This window comes from Musca autumnalis, unplaced genomic scaffold, assembly GCF_047663935.1.
Source record: "Musca autumnalis isolate F117 unplaced genomic scaffold, ASM4766393v1 scaffold_4, whole genome shotgun sequence".
In the NCBI taxonomy this organism is placed as follows: domain Eukaryota; kingdom Metazoa; phylum Arthropoda; class Insecta; order Diptera; family Muscidae; genus Musca; species Musca autumnalis.
Window position 1 is genome coordinate 173261265 of NW_027411977.1, and position 17315 is coordinate 173278579.

The 17315-nt window shown below is 33.9% G+C and overlaps 1 protein-coding gene across 2 annotated transcripts in view; it reads left to right on the forward strand.

Moving 5' to 3' along the window:
* Positions 1 to 10021, forward strand: part of Chs2 (Chitin synthase 2) — a 209350-nt gene extending 199329 nt beyond the window's left edge. For both annotated transcript variants that reach the window (XM_073980204.1, XM_073980205.1), the window contains 2 exons: positions 9402 to 9666; positions 9769 to 10021. In XM_073980204.1, coding sequence (XP_073836305.1) covers positions 9402 to 9666; positions 9769 to 9947 — 444 coding nt within the window. In that variant the 3' untranslated portion in view covers positions 9948 to 10021. The remainder of the gene's footprint in view (positions 1 to 9401; positions 9667 to 9768) is intronic.
* The last annotated feature ends 7294 nt before the right edge of the window (positions 10022 to 17315 follow it).

Sequence of the window (17315 nt, forward strand, 5' to 3'; positions counted from 1 at the left end):
TGTATGTACAATTTTCTGTTTAAAATTCTTTTCAGAAAGGTCAATAAAATAGAGGAACGTATAACCACAGCCTCAACCTTCAAAATACCGAAAATCGGGAGGTATCGTTTTATGGGGGCTATATGAAGGCCTGAACCTAAACCGACAAATTTTAAGTGGAAAGTTGTTTACCCTCAAGGAAGACAACCACAACCTTCAAAATACCAGAAATCCGAGGTACCGTTCTATGGGCGCTATATGAAGACGTGCACCTATACCGAGAAATTTCAGGTGGAAAGTTGTATACCCCCAACGAAGACTATATACAAAATGTCAGCCATTTAAGTGTGATGTTGAGGCCACAAATCACTGTATATATTTTTGCATATGGTTTTGCATATGCTAATTTTATGCAAATATGTAAAAATATGTCAAAATATGAACGATATGCAAAATATGCAAACATTTCTGGGCCTAATTCGTTTTATTTTCTAATAAAACGCGTTTCTGTCTAATCAGGGTTTCTCCACGACCATCCTAACCATATATGCATTTGCATAGGATTCCGCTGTCTAGTCATAACTGCTCAACTCGGAAGAATATTAATTAAATAAAATCACTATAAATGACATTCGCCTTAATAAGGCACAAATAAATAAAAATACTCTCTTTTAAAATTCTGGTATATACCATAACGTGGATCTATCATGCATGTCATAGAAACGAATTCCGATCGAAAGTGGGATTGATTCCGTATTTAGCTTTTTCAGAAAACGCATTTTTTTAATTTTGTTATTTTTCTCTTTCGAGACGAGCAGATTTTTTTTTTCGTGCATTTTATTGTGATCGGTTGGTATATATATTTGTACAATAATTCAAATATACATATTTAAGAGATCAATTTAATAATTTTTTAACTTAAACATTAGAGTTTTTATTTATTTTATATACATATGGCAAAAATATCAAAATGTAGGGAGAAAACCGAGACGAGCAGATTCGTTCTATATATACTGAATTTATTGCGAAATTGCAATTAGAAAATCAATGCAACGGATTTTTTTTGAAATAGATGGCATTGCTAACTCTGACAATCTTATTCATTTACGATATATTTGCAGGGCGTAGTTTATTTCCACACAGCTGCAATTGTCCCCCACATGTCACATTTAACTGTACTTGTTTTTGGGATAGGTATTTTTTTTAATGTTATGTCGATTACTTTGCACCTCGATTACAGAAACAATAGAACAATAAAAATTCCAATAAAAATTAACTTTCTTTTCGCACAAACAAACTTTTTTCACAATTCCCACTTCTACAGTGTTTTCTAATCATAGGTTTTTGTTTCGAAGCTAAACAAAGAAGAAGCTAAAACAAAAATCGATCGAAATGAAATTACCGAATTGAAACCATTCCGATCGGAATCTGTGTCATTTTTGTAGTTGACTGCATCTTTAATTTGTGAGTCGGAGAAAAAAGAATAAAAAATTAACATTTTCAAAAGATTTTTACTACTTTTACCATAAAGAACCGTTCGTAGATATTTCGCATGTTCCAGAAAGTTGTTTATTGATGCCTTCGCTACATTATTGTAGTTGGTTGTTTTCTTGAATATTGAACGGTTTGGTACCAGTGAACCAGAGAAAACAGGATAAAAATCCCAGTTGCTTTGCTATTTTGACCTTTAAGAATGAACTTTACATAGTTCGTATGTTCTAGAAAGATGTTTATTGAGATCTGAGATACATTTTTGTAGTTGCTTGTTTGCTACAAATTTAATCGATTTGATAGCTGTAGACCAAAACCCAAGAAAAAAAATTAAAAGAAATTTGACCTTGGCGATTTCGAACTTGCAGATGAAGTTTGATGGATTATACATATGTGTTAACAGTATTTGTTCTTGAAGACAAGAGCTACAAGTTTCCTCTGAGATAAATTTAAATTTCCTAACGGTTTGGAAGATATAGTCCTGACTATATGACCCTTTTTACATCAAAGCCTCAAACCTTTGGAGGCCTATAACCGCGAAAGTTTATGAGATATGGAAAAACGGCGAGACATGTGTCTTCTATTTTTTGGTCTTCTATCACGCTGCGGTGTCAGAATATGTTTAATAAAACATGACTCAAAAAGTTACACATGGTGTAATTTATACAGCTCTCAAGAAATAAATATAAAGAACGTTTCGTTTATACTGAGAATAGTTTTATTAAAATACATTTAAATTCTTTTAATATGGGACAGACACCAATAAAAAGAAGGGCGTTTTCTCTTTCATTTGTGTTGTAGATGGAACAGATACCATAATTATTATTTCTAAATGCTTTTGAATTCAAGTAAACCACCTCTGGCTCTTATAATTAAACTGGATATATCGACACCTCCAAACAATAGTATGCTAAGTCTGAAAAGTAAGTTTTGCAGGAGAAGTTCTCAAAGTTTGGAAATTTTTTTGACCTTCAGTACTATGCTAATTTAATATTTGTTTATAACTTCTGTACGGATTGACCGATCATTACCAAAATTTGACAGAATATAAGTTAAATGACGTTCGACACCTCCAAATAATAGTTTGCTAATTCTGAAAAGTGAGTTTCGCAGGACAAGCTCTAAAAGTTTGGAAATTTCTTTGAACTTTAGTACTATGCTAAGTAAAAATTTGTTTATAACTTCTGTTCGGATTGACTTATCATTACCAAAATTTGACAGAATTTAAGTTAAAGGACGTAAACTGTAAAGAACATGAAAACATGCTAAGTCGACTTAGCATACTATTGTTTGGAGGCGTCGATATGTACGTGCTGAAAGGCCAACTGTAAGAGATGGGATTGTGTTGTATTCAAAATGAGGGTATAGATCGTGGAACTGTGAGTTCCTGGCAGCCAAAACAAAATCAAGATTTTCTCTTTTATATAAGGCAGCAATCATTTCTTTCCAGTTTGAACATATAGGCAGTCTATTATTGGAGGGATAACAGTTTATATCATGGCATAAATTTAAGTACGCATTGGCCCATGAAATATTTTTTCCAAGATTTCCTGGGCTAATATTATGGGAAGCCGATTTGTATTTAACTGTAAGTGACTTTTTAGCGTAGCAGAGAAAAGGGAATGCATTCCAGTTTCCAGATGCAACATATAGTTTGGTGTGTTGCTGGGCAAATATACAATTTTCCTCATAAAAAATCGAAACAACTTTTAAACATCGTTATATCGTATCATATCCCCTTACCTGATCTGCATAGCACAAAATTGCTTTTGAACAAGATTCAAATATTTTTAATTTATTTGTTTCTGAGATTTTTTGATTTTTTATATACGTTGACCAAGTGGAATTAATGGCAATTTTAGATGCTGACAGTTTATTCTTTATGTGATTTTTAAAAGAGAGATTGTATGAAATGTCACCGCCGAGATACTTATAACTGTTGACAATTTCAATGACGTGGCTATTGTAACAAAAATTCAGATTACTCGAAACTCTGGAACCCTTCCTATAAACCATTATTTTAGATTTCGATAAATTTACTTTTAAGCTCCAAGTGAGACAATATTGTTCTAATGCATTTATCATATTCTGCAAATCATTAGGAGTGTCAGACAAAAGAACAATATCGTCAGCATACAGTAAAACGTTTATGCATGAATTTGCAACGTTCACGCATCCAGGAAGAATATTCGGCATGTCATTAACATAGAGTGAAAACAGAACCGGACTGAGAATACAACCCTGTTTGACACCTGAGTCAACAAAGCAATATTCAGAGAACGTACTTCCATCCCATACTCTGCTTTTGGTATCCTTGCACAGAATTCTATAATCGAGGTAATCTTTGTTGACATTGCTAATGCAGAAAGTTTATAAAATAAACTATTTCTAGGCAGAATAAAAGTCAACAAAAAAGCATACGTAACGTTATTTTTATATTGGTTTAAATTGACAATGCTGACTAAGTTGAAAATATTGTCAATTGTGGATTAATCCTTTCTGACCCCCGCCTGGAATTTAGAGCTGGCAAACTATCGATATCGGTCCCATTAGATTTTTTCAATATTTTCTTTTCAAAATATCGATAAAATCGATACTATCGTGGATTTGCCACCCCTATTTATTTGGAATCCAAAATGGTCCACAAACGTGTTCTGTTTTGTTTACATTTCGTATGTCCTTAATATCGTTGTAAAACAGCGTTTGCATTAGAGCTTTTTGCCGGGTTAACCACCCAGCAAACTGTTCGATGCCAAAGATGCCATTCAATGATGGGTGCAAGTGATCTGGCATGTCATCTTTTTAGCATCTTCATCGATGAATTTTATATGAGCGTGGACCCCAAAAGATGCTATTCATTTTTGGATCTAAAGCATGTCATTTACACCCATGCTTTGACATGTCATTTTCACCAATGCTTTGGCATGTCATTTCCACCAATGCTTTGGCATGACATTTTCACCAACCCTTTGCAATGACATTATCATTACGATGAGAGTTTTAACAACGTTGGTTGTGATTTCGAGTCTCCGACAACATCAAGCCTATTGTAAATAATTAATCTTATATATTTAGAAAAATGTGTATAAATAAAAACACAAAAATCATCTCTATTGGATCGATGGAATGGGTTCAAATGCTGATGAAAAGATCGGATCTTTCACGACTTCCTTTGCATGGGATCAAATGCTGATGAAAAGATCGGATCTTTCACGACTTCCTTTGCATTGGTTCAAATGCTAATGAAAAGATCGGATCTTTCACGACTGCGCTTCAACACATTCCTTCAAATTTTGCTGGGCTTCTTTATGAGGATTTATTTGCCGTTTGCGCTATGGAACAGACATTTGAAACCCAATGGGTTTATTAAATCCGGTTAAGAGCAAACGGGGTATAAGGTTAAATTTTTTAACCTCGGTACTTTAAATTTGCTTATTCTCGAGGTGGAGTGTGAAGCGATTTTTCCAGTTCCATTTGACGAAATCGTTTTGGGGAATAATAGTACATATTTCACTTTCTATTGTTACTGACTGTTCGGTCGAGTGCTTAGAATAGTTAACAAAAATTAGAGAAACAGTTTTAATACAAAACAAAAATTAATCATGCGAATTATATTCCTCGAAGTCACAAAGCCCTTCTGCAGTACACTTCCAGAAATTGCCAAACCCGAACGCTCTTCATTTTCTAGGTATGCTGTCAAATCCCTTCTTTCGGTACCATGACTCTCGACTCAGCTGAACTTTTCTACTGGATTCGTGTGATTTTGGCCTCAAATCGTAATATCCTTATGGAATTGGGTATCTCTTCCATTGTTACATCTAGCTTGATTATGCAATTGTTGGTTTGTGCCAATTCATTGAAGCTATCCCATAAAATTGTACTACACTTCAAACATTCCCATCATCTTGCACTAATGTTGGCCGTCAATTTTCAAAGTAACTTCTTCATCAACCTCCTCCGTGTTTTGGATGATGTTGGTGGTGGCGGCCCAGCTCGCTTCTATCCCACCCTAAGCCATATAGGCACCTGAAAGTGTTGATCACATCTTAACTTATCCCATCCACTCAATTTTTATTCGTTTACGCAAAAAGCTTATAGAATCATCGCGTCTGTTAACAATTTGTTTTAAAACATTACTGGCTATTGCTTCTACGGCTGTTCTTTAGTGATGTCAAAATTTTCGATAATATCGATATAAAAAACTATTCATCGATATTGCCGTAAAAAATTAAGTATCGATAATATCGATATTTCCATCGATGTTTTGCCAGCTCTACTGGAATTCATTTAGGACGTTATGAGTAGTCAGCCAGTTAGATATTCTATTTAAAAGTAGTGAATTAAAGATTTTACATACCGAGTCAATTAGGGAAACACCTCTATACTCGGCACATGGAATGGAATTAAATTGATTCCGTGAAAGAAGTTGGTATCTCCTCTTTAATGAAAATATGATTGAAAACATATAATAGTTTATTTAGAACACTTCGAGGAGCGTATTTGTAAAACTCATAGGACTAGATGCCTAGAGATTTGTTACTTTGAACATTATTTAGTTCGCAACATTCGAAAGGTGAATCCAAAAAAAGATCAACAGAAAATGGTATACACCATCTTATAACACCGGATGCATCTTCAATACTAAGAAGTGAACTAAAATAGCGTTGGAGGTCATCAGAATCAAGATTTCCACACAATTTGTTACTTTTGGTTTTTAAGGAATTCGAAATCTCCCACCATTTTTTACTACATTTAACCTTGTCTAACTTTTTTAACTTTGTATTGTAACATTCCAACTTCTTTTTTTCACACAATTGTTTGAACCTGCTTCTTGCTGAATAATATTGTTTTCTGTTATGATCAGTATTTTCTCGTATACATAATTTAAGAGCTCTTTTCATAACGGACCTTGCACGAAAGCAAGACCAGTCGAACCATTCTTGCTTGGGTTCAAAAACAATTTGTTTCTTAGTTTTTTGGAGTTGTGCATGTTTGATGGTATGTGTAATTTTCTTAACCATAGCACCCACCGGCAAGAGGAACACATTCAGATTTTGGCAATATTGTACCTTGAACCAATAAAGTCTATGATGTGATTTTTTACTATTTTTAATACCCAAATTTATAGGAATTTTTATATGTAGACATAAAGGCATATGATTAGAGTATGACTTGGGGGAATTATAAATTTCTCAACATACTCGTATTGTGAATAGCTATTAGAACATATGCAATAATCTATAGTGGAGTTTAACATAACACCACAGAAGGTGTATTCTCCTTCGGTATCACCATCAACCCTGCCATTAATAATGATTCCTCCAGTATTCTCTATGGGCCATTATTATATGTGTCCTTTTACTATCTGATGGATTTGAAAACGCAAAATAAACCAATTTAGAGGCATTATAAATATAATTTTTACATTGAAAGTTATTTCCAAGAAGCTCCTCCTTGAAATTCAATCATCACTTTTAACTTTATGTTAACCGGAAGGATATAAATCTGTTCGGTAAATCCAAACTATAACAAAAGAAGACTTATAATAATGGGGGTATGACATTTAAAAGTTGTTTACCGCGAGAGTTAACGGTTGTATCCTTGGATCTTCTGTGGGAATAAATATGTGCGATGTCACAAAATATATTATTATCCAGAACCTGTTCACTTCCCATTCTCGCATTCATGTCATCCATAATACAGTAGTCTAAAGGATTAAGATCTAGTAAAAAGGAACTGAATTTATCAGCATCAAGGTTCCACTTGGTGCAATTTAAATAAATATGGATTAAATGATAGGATTTACCACAAACTTTTATATTATTTCTACAACTCGACAATGCTTTGGAAGATTTTCGTATGTTGTATCTGCACGTCTGTTCTTCGGAATATAAATATTTTTTCCATTTAGCCTCCTTCTTGCGTCGATGACACTCTTGAATTTCAAGAGTGAAGATAAAACATTTAATAGATGGCAGCATTTTAGTTGTCAACATGTTAACCTCAATCTTCAGCTCATCGTTACATATTTTACTAAAGCTCTTTCTATCGGCCTGAGAATTGTTACACAAAAGTCCACTCACCACTTTGAGCTTAATTCGGGACGTAAGCTTCTTAACTTCCATTTTCAGATTTGAATTTTCGGCTTTACGATCTTAGTATTTGTAAACAAACCAAGCTTACCAGTAGGAATACAAATATTTTCAAGAAAAAAAGATATTAAAATTTGCAAATATCTCCGCACAGCAGGCCACAATCCAGAAATCATCAATATCACGGATAAAGTGAATACGAATGTATATTTAGAGCGCTCTTTTGTATATCAAAATAAAAGTATGAAGTGTGTTCAAATTAAAACAAATTCTCATCTCAACAGTTCTAACAATAGACAAACATACATTTGTTTTTTAGTTTATTGTTCTACTTCCGGTGACCATAAAAACTAGTTATTCTAGTGGTCGTAGAATAACTAGCTATTGCTCTCACCAAGTATGTTCGAATTGAGTGTGCTGAAAAAGAAACTCAAAATAAAATGCCAAAAAATACAAGTTAATAAATATTTTGTTCTGGCAAAAGGCAACTTGGGGTTAGTTTTTGATGGGAACAATATCCTCAGACAAAAATATCCATAAATATATTGCCATTTTCCGCAAAAATCGTCTTCGAACTTTTTTGAGTTTGAGTAGCTTGACGGCGCAAAATTGAGTATTCCTTCGTCTATCTTTTCATTAGTCTATGATTTGACGCTTTAGGTTCACAGTGTCGAAATGTTTCTCTCACCAAAAATTGTACACATGTCCAGGTTTTAGTATAGGCATAGACTAATAAATGTGTAGACGAAGAAATCCTCTCAGTCAAATTCTCTCACTCAGTGGGAATTGAGTCAGTTTACGAGATACTCAATTTTTAAAACGGCAATAACTATGCATTTTTAAACTATTTATGATGGCAAAAGACAACCTGTGGGTAGTATTGGCCGGATCTACATCGAAAAATAAAAAAATCAACAAAATCTTGCAATTTACCCAAAAACAAAATGCAATTGAGTGAACACGCAGCATATTGGTTGTAAGGGCGCCCCTACAAAAAACAAGCTCACTACAATTTCTCTGTCTATTCTTTTATTTGTCTATGGTATAGGTCCATATAACTAATTTATCCAAAACCTGCCGCCATACAATGACAAGTAATGACGAGCGTAAAATCGTAAATATCAAAACATATTGTACAAAGATGTAAATATACTAAGATGGGAAAAGTCAATTGTTAACATTTGTCAATAGATGGAGTTAAGCTCTGTTGATACCATATCATAACATTCTGTTAAGTATTTCAGGCGTTTTTAACCGCCAAGTTCATATTCAATGAATTGGAAACTGCTATGGAATACAATCCTGAGTCCAGCTTTTTGCTTTCCTACAATTTGTGTGAGCCGAATTGCGCTTTAATGGGGGTTTTATCATTAACATGCCCCTGTTGTTGGTAAAATGTTTATATACTTTGTTTCATAAACATTTGTGCATTATGCATCTTTTCCAGTCATTACAATTCTATGTCTTTGTATTGTACATCCCATAGACAAATGAAAGAATAGACTGAGAAAATGGCAAGAACTATACATTTTTAAACTATTTTTGATGGTAAAAGACAATATGTGGGTAGTATTTGGCCGGATCTACATCCTCAAATAAAAAAAATCAACAAAATCTTGCAATTTACCCAAAAACAAAATGCAATTGAGTGAACACACAATATATTGGTTGTAAGAGCGACACCTACAACAAACAAGCACACTACAATTTTCCCTGTCTATACGATTCATTAGTCTATGGTACATCCCTAATGTTTCGTTCAACCTTAAGTGAATAACAAACTTAGCATTAACTTGATATTATTGTTGTTCCATGCACCTTGTCTATTCCAATCTTTAGATAACGGACGAGGATGCCGCACAGGAAATTCGAGGGAATGCAGTGCATATTGCACGTCAATTGCAACGACCAAAACGTCTTGATGATGAGGATGATGACGATAGCGGCGGCAACTGTGGTAGTAAGTCTACCGAATGGGATGATGATGTGGAGAATCATATGACTCGACGTTCAACTGTATTTAAGTTGCATGAAAACCGTAATAAGAACCAATACGATTACAGCGATTTGCCACGGAACTTTGAGCGTCGATTTTTGGGCGATGGTAAGTACCATGAAATGAGATACTTATTGCTATTACATGAATTTTTTTTGTTTTACAAGAACTTTCTTACATGTGTGTGTTTATTTGATCTTGTATTTCCAGATGATATTAGCGTCAAACACATATCCATGAGTCGCAAATCAATGATGCTCCTTAATGAGACACGTTTTGTGGCCAAACGTCGTCTTACTCAACAAACCCGTCGAAACACGGTTTTGAATAGAAATCTCATGCAAGGATTTGACAATAATGGATTTGAAAATGAAATAAATGGACAATAAATGTAAAAGTTTTGCAAAATCGGAATTGTTTTAATATACAATACTCCTTTAATAAAATTAACTCTTTAACAAAATAATATAAACATTTGGCATTTAAAACAATTTTTTATACAAGTCACATACCCAAACATAATTTTATTTATTTTTCTAAAAGTAATAGTAAGATGCAATGACCCAGGTTACCCATTAAACCCAGTTGATGTCTACTCTTGCTGTCAAAATAATAAAGAAAAACAAGTAAGCCAAGGCTATAGCCGGACGGGGCCGACCATGTGATACCCTACACCTTTACCACTGGGAATTAGCTTTTCACAAATCAAAATTTCTTTATGGAACAAATAAACTTATTGTAAGAAATAACTTTGTGGATTCTGGTACCGTATCACACCAAGCTTAAGTGATAACATCTCAGAAGGGACAAGGGAGACTTCTCTCATATCAATGAGTGAGTGTACCTCGATTCAAATTCGCTCAATGATATGGAACCCACAGCTTAACTCCGAGCCCGAACGACATGCCCTAAGACACCACTTGTAGAGAAGTTTTTTATGGCTGAGATACTCAGAAAATGTCGCACACCTTACTAAAGGATATTTTGCCACTGTGGAATCGTTTGTATTTATAAAAATCCAATTGGACAATTAAACGTTAGGACACCATGTAATTTGCAATAATGCAAAAACTGGGAATATGAGGATGTGGTTCTCTACACAAAACACATATATTAAGCAGTAGGCTCGTTATCTAGCAGACACGTGATTGCAATTTGCATGAGGGGTAGATCAGTAGTTCTATTTTTCATATTTAGTCTACTTTGCCGGTATATGCCCTCCAGGGAATAAAATATAGACGAAAAATATTTTTTGTTTTTTTTTTATTAATTTTCTCGTTTAGAGTTAAGCTTGATGATCGGAAATTATTTGCAAGTGAAAAAGGAAAGCCAAGGACTCGAACCCACATAGTCACCAAATTACGTTACCTGGTTTCATTGGTTGTAAAGCAAATCTTCGGACGTATCGACTATGTAATGGCTTCTCTGTCCTAGAACATATCGTTTTTTTCAAATGCAAATGTGTTTTGTACATTTACGCGGATACTTGGCCACAGAAATGTATTCTCTTCTTTTTTATTTATTATTCTCTTATTTTTTTGTATTTTCCATACAAAAGTAATGGTCCATTTCACCCGCTAAATAATATCAGATCATCATCCAAAATTGTAAGCATCTTCTTCTACCTAAACTTTTACATCGTGCAAAATTTCGTGATTATTGAGCTATAATTGCGAACTCTAGCGTGTTTATGATAACACTACAAACAAATAACTTGGTATAATAGGCTGTAACTCTGTTATCTTATCATGCACACCAACACAATTAAAATCAATAGAAATGTCAAGAGTTCCTCTTTCAAGTATAGCTTACTTGCCCGGAATGTCTCTACCAGGAATAAAGATATATTAAACATTTTCACAATTTCCACACAAAAGTTGTGGTCCATTTTACCATCTAAATATTATCTGATCACCATCTCAATTTGCAAGCTTCTTCTTTGTCATATTCTCTTACCTTCTTTAAAATTTCGAGGCGATCGGACAATTATTGCGAACTACAGGGCAGCTACAAAATCGGATAAAAATTATGTTTTTGGTCCATTTCACCCGCTTAATATTTCACGATCATCACCAATCACCAATAGCGATCTATTCTGATGTGAAACCAATCTCCATACCAAATTTCGTGACGGTCGGTCCATAATTGCTGCCAGGAGTTTGATTACAATTAATAATGGACAGACGGACACACGGACGGACACACATCTCAAAATCGCTTTATCTCGCCGAGATATGAAGATTGGTATACCACATTGGGGTTCTCCGACGAATATTTCGCGGTGTTACATGAATTTTTACCAAAACAAACTTATAATACCCTTTCCACAAAGTGGTGTAGGGTATAAAAATGGAAAAGTTGGATGTACGCCAACCATCAATAGGCTTCTTTCCCTGTGAGACCCCCATCAACCCCAAAAATTTCGTGAGGATCCGATTAAAATTTCGACCTGTAGTGTGATTTCACAGAAAATGGAAAAAGGAATGCATTACCGACTATTGCGATATCTCTGTTGTTTGACCAGCTTTGACAACCTACTTCACATCGTTGTAAAGGTGATATTTTCTGCTTTCCTTGCCAGGTTTTGTTTTCGTTACACCTTTTATAGAAGAGAGATATTCGCTTTAAAATAAAATGTTGACTTTTTCTCCAAATAAGTTTTTTGCCCATTCCGATCCCTGAATATTATCCGACCATCACAAAAATCAATAGGCTTCCTCTGTAGGACCCCCATCAACCCCCAAAATTTCGTGACGATTGCGACCTGTAGCGTGATTACAAAAAAATGGAAAAATGGGATGTATTACTGACTATTGCGATATCTCCGTTATTTGGCCACCTACGCCAACCTAATTTGCATCCTTGTAAAGATGGGATTTTCTACTTTCAAAGCCAAGCTTTGCTTTTGGATTGTCCCCAATCAAAGCTGTGATATTCGTCATTATAATTAAAATCGCAAAAATGAAAAGTTGTGTTCTATTAGCGGCTATTGCCATATCTTCGTTGTTTGACCACCTACAACCTGATATTTTCTACTTTCATTACTAGGTTTTGCTTTTGATATACCCCTTATAGAAGCGGAGATATTCGCTTTGAAATAAAATGTTGGCCTTTTCTCCAAATAAGTTTTTTGCCCATTCCGACCCCTGAATATTATCCGACCATCACCAAAATCAATAGGCTTCTTCCCCTCCAGGACCCTAATCACACCCAAAATTTAGTGACGATCCGATCAAAATTGCGACCTGTACCGTGATTACAAGGTTAAGATGGACGGACGGACTGACGCTCTTAGCCACTCAGCTCGTCGAGACAATCATTTTGGTATATATCACCAATATTTTTGAAAATTTAACATAGCTGAAGCCAAGGTTTACCCTTTTAGAATACGCGACTTGTGATTCTATATTATACAAATTAAATATTTTTGGATAAAATGAAATGTTTTTGGACGTGGCAAAAAATATTTGCCTTACAAGATAATTTGGGTGGAAGCTGTGGCTATATTTATGTTAAAAAATGGGTAAAAATGGGTTGAAGCCACAATGTCTTTTTTTGTTTTCTCTCGATTTGTGAGTAAACCACACTTCTCTCGATTTTCCTGTCAAAGTAAAAGGAGAAGCAAACTAAACAAGGATCATCTCACTAATGTATTACTTTTCAAAATTTGAACTGCTTCTACCGTTAAATGATGCTGACATTTTGAAGCCAGATTTACAGTGGTTTTTGAAATTTTCTCCTAATTTCATTCCGCAAACAGGTTTTTCAAAAAATTATATATAGGATTGTAGTACTTGCGATGCTGAGTTATTTGATACGACTATTGTGAATGTAGTCTGCACAGCTTCATAGAAATCTACATCCAAATGCGGAAATTTTGTGCGAGCATTTTTGTAAAAAACATATTTTTCGGGCCTAATTTTTACAATTGTAATTCGATTTCCTCGTACTTGATTGCACATTTTAGGTTTTTACGTTCCGGATCTAATAAATCATTCCCCGTAAAAATCCATCTACTAAAACTCGAGTTACAAGAAAGTCCAAAGTAGAAAAATCACCTAAAATTGTTTTTGGAAATATCGCGTATTTTATCGCGTTTTCTGCTGTTCGTTTCCACTGCAATAAAACAACTAATACAGCATCTTCGTTTTAGCGGAAACAGAGATTTGAAAACTTCACTGATAAGGGAGCTACATTCATTTTCTCCCAAAAAATAGTGTGTGATGCTACATCCACGGTTCTTAATTGATCGCCTTGAAATAGATATATATCGATGTAGATTTTCATGGTGGACATTGAAATCGGATGCGGACAAAAATTGTATGCACTTTGGGCAAATTAGCGATATTTTATAGGTATTTTAATGGTAAGATGCAGCTCATGCTACATCTTAGCCACCAAATTAAATTTCGAAAACTATATTCAAATTAAAAGATACGGTATTGCTGCACAAGAAAATCACATGCGGACAAACTGATTTTGATAATTACGCGATTTACACGTATTTTAAAATGCATATAAATAAAAATGGGTTATTTGACCTCTATTTCCATTTCAGAAGCCTTGACATATATCCCCATCAACCCAATTAGCTTCCCTAATGGGAAAGCTTTAATATGAATGTCAATAAAGCAAAATCCGTCTATTTTGTTGGGAGATTTAAGCAAAATGAAGGAAGTATTGCTATAAATTTTTACAATATTTTCTACTACATAATGCATGTGAAAACATATTTTTTTAAACAAAAGATTATTTTTTTGACCGAAATATGTGCTTATTTTGGCTGTAACATCCAAACTATAACACCAATCTGTATGATTGTAGTCTCATTTGATTTGCCGTGAAGTTTGGATCCACAACAATTTTTTATGTAATTTTATGACCACTAAATGGGCCTTTATTTTGGAAAAAAGTGTACTTAAATTCAATAATTTATCAATTTTATGTACATTCCGCGAATTCTGTGTAACAGTTTGCAGGTATTATGCAATCTACTCGCTGAAGTCACTTCGAGAGAACTTTTTTGTAACAATTGTGCTCATTAAAATAATTAGCGTTTTATAATATTTTCTTTCTTAAAAAGCGAAATAAAAGCCCCATAACTTTTGTCCGCAACAACCAAAAATTGGCTCGCGACCAGATTCGTACTGGGAATTTTTTTCTTAACTTACATATCAAAAATCGTTGATGTAGCGCGAAAAAAATTTATCCTTTTTTCTGAAATGGAATATGAAATAATTGACAATATTCGTGATATAAGTATGGGTCTACGACCATTATTTCGATGCGTTACAAACTTCTTGGGCAAAACCAACTTATAATACCTTCCCCACATAGTGGTGTAGGGTAGAAAAGGAGCTTTTGTTTTTGAAATGAAAATATACAATTTTTTCCATTACACTGTGCAACATTTTTGAGCCAATCGCGTGCAAACAACTTCTGCCTAGAATTTTATGAAAGTAGAGGACCAATAGGCAAATACCATATTTGGGTTTTGTTTTCTTAGATCGGGTTCGGTTTTTATGGCCTCATCTAAACATGGTTAAAGATCGAATTATTAGAACAAATCGGGGCTGTATCTCTGAAACCAATACGAATCTTGTTTTGACATCTGCAGCAAACTTGTAGATAAGAGCAAGAAGAAAATATTTGGAGGAATAGTGAACTCGAAAAACTGAATTTCTTGCCTCAAATTTTATAATATATCTAAAAATTCTAAAATTTGTGTATATTTCGCAGCGTATCTCCCAAAATGTTAAATTATTCTTAATGTTACCTTTTGGGAAAATATTCTGTGAAATGTAATACACAACTCTTCAGAACATTATATTGTTGTAAAATGCCTCTATCGCCTTGTTTATAGCAAATTTTTCAACAACCATTTGGTAAATATTTCAATAATTCATTGAAATCCCCAACATGAGAATAAACAGCCTGTGTGAACATTGTTTGAAATAAGTTTTGTAAAAGGTATGTTATGAAATACCCCCTTAACAACGTGAAATAACCATTTTAGAGTTTCAAAATGTTCTGAAGAATTGATGGACACATTATTTTGAAAATTTCTAGAATGGTTACTTGTTTCAACTCCTAACAGTTTAGTTGTTACTGACCAGAATTTCAGAAATTATGTAAACTTTTCTATATTTTAACGAGTTTGATGCGCTAGATGCAGTTTTTCCTAGTTCATCTGTATGGCACATAAGTTGTATTACTTTAGGACTACAATATTGCTGAAGACTGCAAAGCAAAATTCGTATTAGTTTCGGAGATAAAGGTCCGATCACTGAAAAAAAGACTCATTTTAGGTCGGTTTAGATGAGGCCATAAAATCTAAACCCGATCTAAGAACACAATACCCAATTAAGGTTTTTGTAGTCTCAATATGTACTTTCAGAAAATGCCCATTAGAAGTTGTTTGCATTTCCAGTGTTGCACAGTGTTACACAAGACAACCCAACAAACCAAAATTACTCAAAAAAAAACATATTAGAATTGAAAATTCTTGTGTAGGCACTGGAGAATAAACGAAACTTGATTCTCTTGAAAATAATGAATGTAGAATGTGTTTATATGAATTATTTTTCGTAAATTTTATAAAATCAAACTGGACGGTATGTTGGGAAACTATCACAATGTTTGTGTTTCAAAACCAACACAATAACAAAATATTTTTGTATTTGTATGAGCAGCCCCACCCAATCCCAGTAGAAAATCGAATCTTCGATGATATTTTCATCGACGATACGTTGACGAAATTTCCGAAATTTTCATGTAGGACAAGTTGCATGACCATATCTTGCATTGTGTCTTGGTAACAAACCCAAAAAAATGCTTAAAAAGCGTGCTTTGAAATCATTGTACACATTTTTATGCAAATATACATTTTCTTTTTGTAATAAATTAAATCTTATAAAAATTTTAAGCCGAGTCTCCGATTAACAACTATTTAATTTAGTGTTTATAAAATGTGAATTAACTAGAAAAGGGCAAGTTAAAATAAGTAGATTATATTGCATAAAAATAATTGTATTTTTTTAATTCGCGTATTTAGGTGAAGTCAATTGAGAAATTTGAAAATCCCAATATGACACTCGGTGGTAAGATTTTAAAATATATTAGTTTATATTTACAAAATCGTTGATGTTATTTTCTTTTTGCAGAATTCATACATAAAGGGAATCCCCCCCTCAGTCGGCTGAAGTGAGAAGTGAGGCGATGTAAAGCAGGAAGAAAATGAAGCCTTGCAGAACATATGGGAGCTAAGTATTATTCATTTAAGATAAAATTTGTAAAAATATTTAAATTTCTAAAAAAAAAATAAAAATTGACACATTGACAATATAAATGAAATTGTCTTTATTTGGGTCATGAATGACAGGGTCTGTGGAACAGTCGTCAACGAAATATGGGGGTTTTAGTCATCGAAGATGTCATCAACGAAAAGTAGGGAGTTTAGTCACTGAAGTTGTCGTCAGTGACAGCTTCGCTTACCCTGTCGCTCAAGTTGTCTTACACGAATACTGGGACATTTGTTTGAAAATTTCGTCGATGATTTCACATTGCTGTCTGCAAGGTGTCTTCAGGGATATAGCATGGTCTTCAACGATTCGTTAATGTTGTCTACAAGACACTTTCTATTGGAATAGAAAGTATCTTTAAGACAACATTGATGAATCGTACACGACATTTCCAATTCGTTCGTTGTCATTAACGACCCTACTAAAGACAATTTCATTTTGTTGTCGTGTGTCAAT